This window comes from Poecilia formosa, unplaced genomic scaffold, assembly GCF_000485575.1.
Source record: "Poecilia formosa unplaced genomic scaffold, Poecilia_formosa-5.1.2 Scaffold239, whole genome shotgun sequence".
NCBI classification, from domain to species: domain Eukaryota; kingdom Metazoa; phylum Chordata; class Actinopteri; order Cyprinodontiformes; family Poeciliidae; genus Poecilia; species Poecilia formosa.
The window spans coordinates 653,223-659,274 of record NW_006800178.1 but is presented as its reverse complement, the minus strand read 5'-3'; the positions used below and the strand labels follow the sequence as shown (position 1 = coordinate 659,274).

Genomic DNA, 6,052 nt, shown 5'->3' with positions numbered 1-6,052 from the left:
CTCTGATGACTTTTCAGACCAAACTCCAGTTTATATAACCTGTTGAACTCTGTGGCACACCTTTAAGGTACTGGTCTCCGGTCAAATGCTACCCCTACTGTACTGTCTCCATGGTGACCTCATGACAACAACATATCGGCACAGAAAAACTGTCTGCATTTATGAAGATACTCACTTGTGGAAACAGAAAAAAAAAAAAAAACTGATCAGTTGAGCGATGAAGAATTTGACCCGTATTTAATCACAGTTACTGTAAACTGTTAAAAACTATAAAGCAAGAAATTGAGACACACACTCATCCACTGACAAACAACGATCCAGTACTGGATGACCCAGGAGATCTTTGTCGACATGCAGAGCAGTGACAGGTATAGTAACTCTGAAAGCTGAACCCTGTTAAAAGTCCGTCTTTTTGAGATGTAAGAAAATGTGACTTTAATAAGTATTTTCAAAACGTTTTACTTGATTTAAATTTGACTTGAGTGAAACACCAATCAAGAAGCTCCAACAATCTGACTGCATGGGTGTGAACATTCAGCATTCAGGCTGATTGGGTTCACAACAAACTTCAGCCACGGGGATTCTGAATTGTCTGTAATGATGTTCAGCTGTTCTAGTTCAGTTTTCTTATCAGCTTTTTTTTTATTTAGCTTTATATCATGTTATAATTCCCTCATAAAACAAAAAAAAAAAGTTTTGATCCATTCATGTGTGTTTGAGTAAACCTGTGGCAGCCATTCAGGCTTGTCTAAACGCTTGCTCTTACAAAGCGCCACCTGTTTACCCAAAGCTGTACCTTAGACCTTCAGGCCCTCGCTGAGCTCCGCCCCACAGAGGACTCCTCCCGCTCACCTTCTCTGCTCAGTTCCACCAGACTAGCGGCAGCAGAAATGATCATACGCCTGGTGCAACTGGGTGTCTGCTGAACTCATCATACAAGCTACTCAGTCCAACACCCCATAGAACGGTTGCGAGCGACACCACAGAAAAGTAAACGCTGAACTTTGAGACTGGTCAGTTCTGTGCTCTGCAATGACCTTTTGAACAGGTTAGCACACGTCCACGGGATAAACGGAACATGTTCGATGCATTGTTTTAAAAATTATTCTTAGATAATGAGATTTTAGTCTGCTCAGTTCTGCCTACTTTGAATACAATTCTAAAATAAAATTGATTAAACATGATAAAGAGAAATAGCTCAGTAAAAAACAGAGGAAAAGAAGAAGTAAAGTAGCACTTGTGCAAGAAAAAGTTACAAAGTGGAAAACCTAGAAGCACAGTGTGTGTTTCCTTGCACTGTAGACCTTATATCTTTCCCACCAACAGCCATCGCTATCTACTAAAACTCTTTGAAGAATTTAAATTAATATGAGTTACAACCTCATTTAACTTCTCTTTGGGATCAAAGAAGTATTTTTGATTTGATTTAATTTGATTTGAGTTGAGTGCAGTGAGTGTGTCTCCAGTGACTGTAGTATAAAGTCTGGATGGTCCATTCACTGGTTCATCAGTATTCCTAGCAACCATTGCAGTATGAACACTTCCAAGATAATCAGAGAAAAGGTTAATGAAAAGTATAAGTCAGGGGATGGATACAAAAAAAATCTCAAAGGCCTTGAACATTCTGTGGAGTTCAGTAAATAAATGTGGAGACTGGAGACACAACAAGAGTTAAAAAGACTTTAATAATTACTCACTTAACATTTATATGTGAACTAAAAACAACCAATTAAAAACTATTCAGGCAGCGTTCTAAGTTACAGAATCTTACTGTACGACTCGAGCAAAAATCTTTTCAAACCATCCACTGTGATTCTCAACAACAGTAGGCCACATATTTTTAAAACAGCATGGAGTGAGATTTTTTTTCTAATCAAAGTTTTGTCTTTCCCATTCAGTATGTCCTCTGTTTGAACAGACGTGATGGCGACATACAAGCATACACATACGTAGTGTTTTTAGGATATTTCATTTAACTAAACAGAAAAAATACACCAAGGGATATTTGATCAAATTTGTAAAAACATTTAAAACCTTTTAAACTAGATTAATATATATATATTTTTTTTTAATAAAGATTCTATTATTCGATAAATGTGATAATATTTCATCCATATTGGATCTGCTGAAAGCTCAGAAATCTCTCTTGGTTTTTTAGAGTTTAAAAAAGGGGTAACCCTGTAAATTTTACACAGAAGTACGGTAAGAGACACGGTGTACCTTTAAAAACATTATTGTAATTTTAGTTTCTAACCTTCACCAAAGGGGTTTGGCTGTTTGAATGTGCATCGCTGCATGCATAATATATGGGCGGCTTCAGAAGATTTTGCTAACTAAGATAAACAGTCGAGGCTAATTCATTAAACTCACGTAGAAACTGTGCAGTTTAAACTTTACCTGATCTTATCTTTTCAGCTGTCACTACCTCTCTATATCACATTGATGTCACACGAGTCAGGCAGCAGGATCCCAAGTGTTACAATGAGTTTGATTGATTTTCTGAACCAGGGGTAAAAAAAGGCAGAGATAATAGGGTTTAAGCAGGAGTTAAAGTAAATCAAATATATGACAAAAGTTGCCGATGACGCGTTGAGCAACTGGTCCTGCCCTGTGATGGCAACACAAAAGTACGGGCACATGCACAGAAGAAACACGACAACGACTACACCGAGCGTCCTGGCTGCCTTCAACTCAGATTTCATTCTGGTGAGGGGGCCGTGCAGCGCAGGGGCCGCGACCCGAGAGCGTATCGCCCGAGCCTGAGCTGCCGCCACCGTGAATATTCTCACATACAGAACCACAATAACAGTGATGGGGAGAATCAGGTTAAAGGTCATATCAACAAATCCCACAACGTAGTTGATGACAATGATACATTCGCCGTAACAGGAGTTATACCTGCCCGGCTGCTGCAGGTCGTCCTTCAGGATCACACACTGAAAGATCACTGAGCCAGACCAACACACACACACACAGAGCTTCACTAGTTTTTGTGTCATTCTAGTGGAGTACTGCAAAGGGTAACAAATGGCCACATAACGGTCAACAGATATCAGTACCATGGTTGTTATTGAGGCTGCAGTGATCGTATAAGCTAGATACTGATACAAAACACAGATTATGTCACCGAGGAACCAGCAGCCGTTTATGAGAATAATCTGAAAGAACATGAGGAGACCGACGAGGAAATCTGACACAGCCAGAGAGAGGAGGAGGACATTGGTGGGAGTGTGCAGCTGCCTGTGGAGGAAGACCAGAGGAACGTGATGCTAACTGAGACATCAGCTACCAAACTGAAAACGCACAACACGACAAAACCTGGAAAGTGTCCCACCTGAAGTGAGAAATGGCGACAATGACCAGCAGGTTCAGAATTACAGTGAGGACAGAGATAAAAGACAGCGCAGTGTAAACCAGCATGACCTCAAAGTAGGGACGCTTTGGCCTCCTGCAGGAGGAGTTGAACATTCGTGGAAAACAGAGTTCAGTTTCCTCCATCGCTGTCGACGAGAGCAGCAGCTCCAGCTTTTTATCCTCCTCCTCCTCATGCTGCTCCCCATGGAAATGATGCTTTGAGAGTTTTACAATTATTCTAATGAATTATTGATTGGGAGGATGAAGCATGTTCATCTTCCCATGTTTTCTAATGAACTGTTTTTTTCTATTTTTCTTACATAAAATTCATTTTCCTTTTTATCCCTTCATTGGCTTTATGACGTAAAGCACTTCGAAATGCCTTGCTGCTGAAATGTGCTATACAAATAAATTTGGACTGATTGATTTGATTGATTGGCTACAGGGAAAATTCCAGTGAATATAAAAATATAAAGTACATGATAAGAGAGAGGGAAAACAAAGAGACAACATCTCATTTAACGTGTCTCTCCGATGCAGCAGCCAGCCAGTAGTTGCACTTCCAATAACCACAGAATTACCCAAATTGAAATTATGAAAATAAATTTGCTTAATTTAAAAGTGAAATGGTGTTAAATGACTAAATGTTTCTGCTCTAGGATGAGGTGGTTTTTCGGGCATAATGAAATAGATGTATTTCACAACTGCAATGGAAACACTTTTTTTTTTTTGCATCACACGAGTCATGTGATCACCAGCCAGATGTTACTACAGGCAGAAAAGCCCAAATGAGTAGTTGGGTTGTTTTGTTTGTGTCAATGTGCAGCTGGCTCCACCAGAGCTCTGACAGTATGAGATGGCTCATCAAAGATTCTGCAGCGAAGAACCAAGGGGCCAGCATAAGTCCCTGAGGGCCACCGTACTACAGACTAGCGTGTCAGACACGGCCCATAATGTGGGCGACACGTGACGTAGTCCAGCGTCCACAGGGATTGCACCAGTTGCACTACAAATGTCATCTTTACTTACTTAACTTTAAAAAGAAAAACACCATTTCAATTGCAGTTGATTCCATTTATCAAACGTAAGCATGTGGGTGATTCTATATATGCAGATACATTTGGCATTTCAAGAAGTTAATTAAAAAACAGGTTCATTTCCTATCATTTTTATTCATCTATGTTATTGAAAACATGTTAACATTAGCTACATACTAATTTTAGGGGGGATGGGAGGTTACCAGATAAACTTTCTGGTTAACTCCAATATGTTAACTCTGTTATGGATAATGTCCTGATTATTATAATATATTCTGACGAGCTAAATTTTCTTTATTAGCCTTTATTACACTTGTCTAATACTAAACTACTATAAACTGAGACATTTAACTTGCAAATAATTATTAAAGCTCACAAAAAGCCAAGATTTCTTTAAGAAAACATGATACTACCAACAATGCATATAATATATAAAACAATCATTTTCTCTTTTTTTGTGAAAACAATCAACAGCAGTAACAGGCAAATAAACAGTTTTCCTGTAACAGTAAGTTACAGGTTGTTTCTCCACCATTAGCACATTTAGCAGTGAGTGAATGAGGATGATTGACAGCGCTAAGACCCTCCTACTGGTTCTGATTGGTTGTTTTTGGTGGGAATGGTGCATTACTTTAGTTAGCAATAGCAGCTCAGGGAGGAGGTGGAGATTATCTGTCTCATATCAAACTATCACAACATGGTGACAACTTTATCAAATATGGAGAAAACATATATTTTATTAAAGTTACATACTGCAGCTTGAATAAAATGCAACTGGCATTTTTTGAGAAGTCTGGATTGTTTCATGTATATTTTGCACGTTGCCTGTGACTGTTACTAAACTAATGAACTAATAAAAAAAAATTAAGCAACCTACGGGCATACTGAATTTTACTGTTGCATGTAAAATTCATGAGCAGTAAATATTGTGCTAGTATCAGTGTCGGCAGAGGCGCAAAAAGTGAGTATGCAGCGTATGCAACGCTTAGGGGCGCAGCACCAGAGGGGGCGGCAAAACCCCGTCTGGAGGGGGCGACGCGCCGATTATGTTTTCCCATACAGTTCAGCGCGCCTCACGCTCCTTCACCTCTCGCACATAACGAGGTACATGTAGCGAGTTTTACACTTCATGTAGCGTCGCCTCGGGGTGGGGGAGGGGGGAGTGTCGCTCCTTCACCCTGACGTTCCTTCCAGGGGGTGGGGGGGGCGCCGATTTATGTTTTCGCATCCACCTGAATAATGTGTAGTTGCGCCACTGGATGAATACAGTCATTTTAAAAAACAAAAGAAGTGTGTAGTCCTGGCACAGTGTGCTACCACACAGAATAGATCAAGGGAGGATCTGCAGATCCGACAGAACCTAAAAAAACAGAAATCAGCATCTCTTCATCCCTCAGTCATCTCCTGAGGCTCATATGGTAGAACATTTTATTATTAAGTTTCTTATTGTGCTTTTAATCGACTGTTATGAGTTGATTATTTGCTTATTTAATGTATAATCGAATCAGCCAAAATAATATAAATGGTCATTTAGAGAACAAATCATACTGAGAGATTAACAGTAAATATGTAAATATTTCCTACTTTAAAAAGATTTGTTAGGGCTTTCTGTTTGTTTTATTAAGAAATATTGACATATTAATTTAGTGTTCAGTGGTTAT

General features: G+C 39.3%; 1 protein-coding gene across 1 annotated transcript in view; it reads right to left on the bottom strand.

Moving 5' to 3' along the window:
* Window positions 1-2,346: 2,346 nt before the first annotated feature.
* Window positions 2,347-6,052, bottom strand: part of LOC103149947 (trace amine-associated receptor 13c-like) — an 8,930-nt gene continuing 5,224 nt past the window's right edge. Inside the window, exons 3-4 of the mRNA XM_007569336.2 lie at window positions 3,335-3,549; window positions 2,347-3,240 (exon numbers count right to left, since the gene is read on the bottom strand). Of these exons, the coding sequence (XP_007569398.1) occupies window positions 2,430-3,240; window positions 3,335-3,549 (1,026 nt within the window). The 3' untranslated portion in view covers window positions 2,347-2,429. The remainder of the gene's footprint in view (window positions 3,241-3,334; window positions 3,550-6,052) is intronic.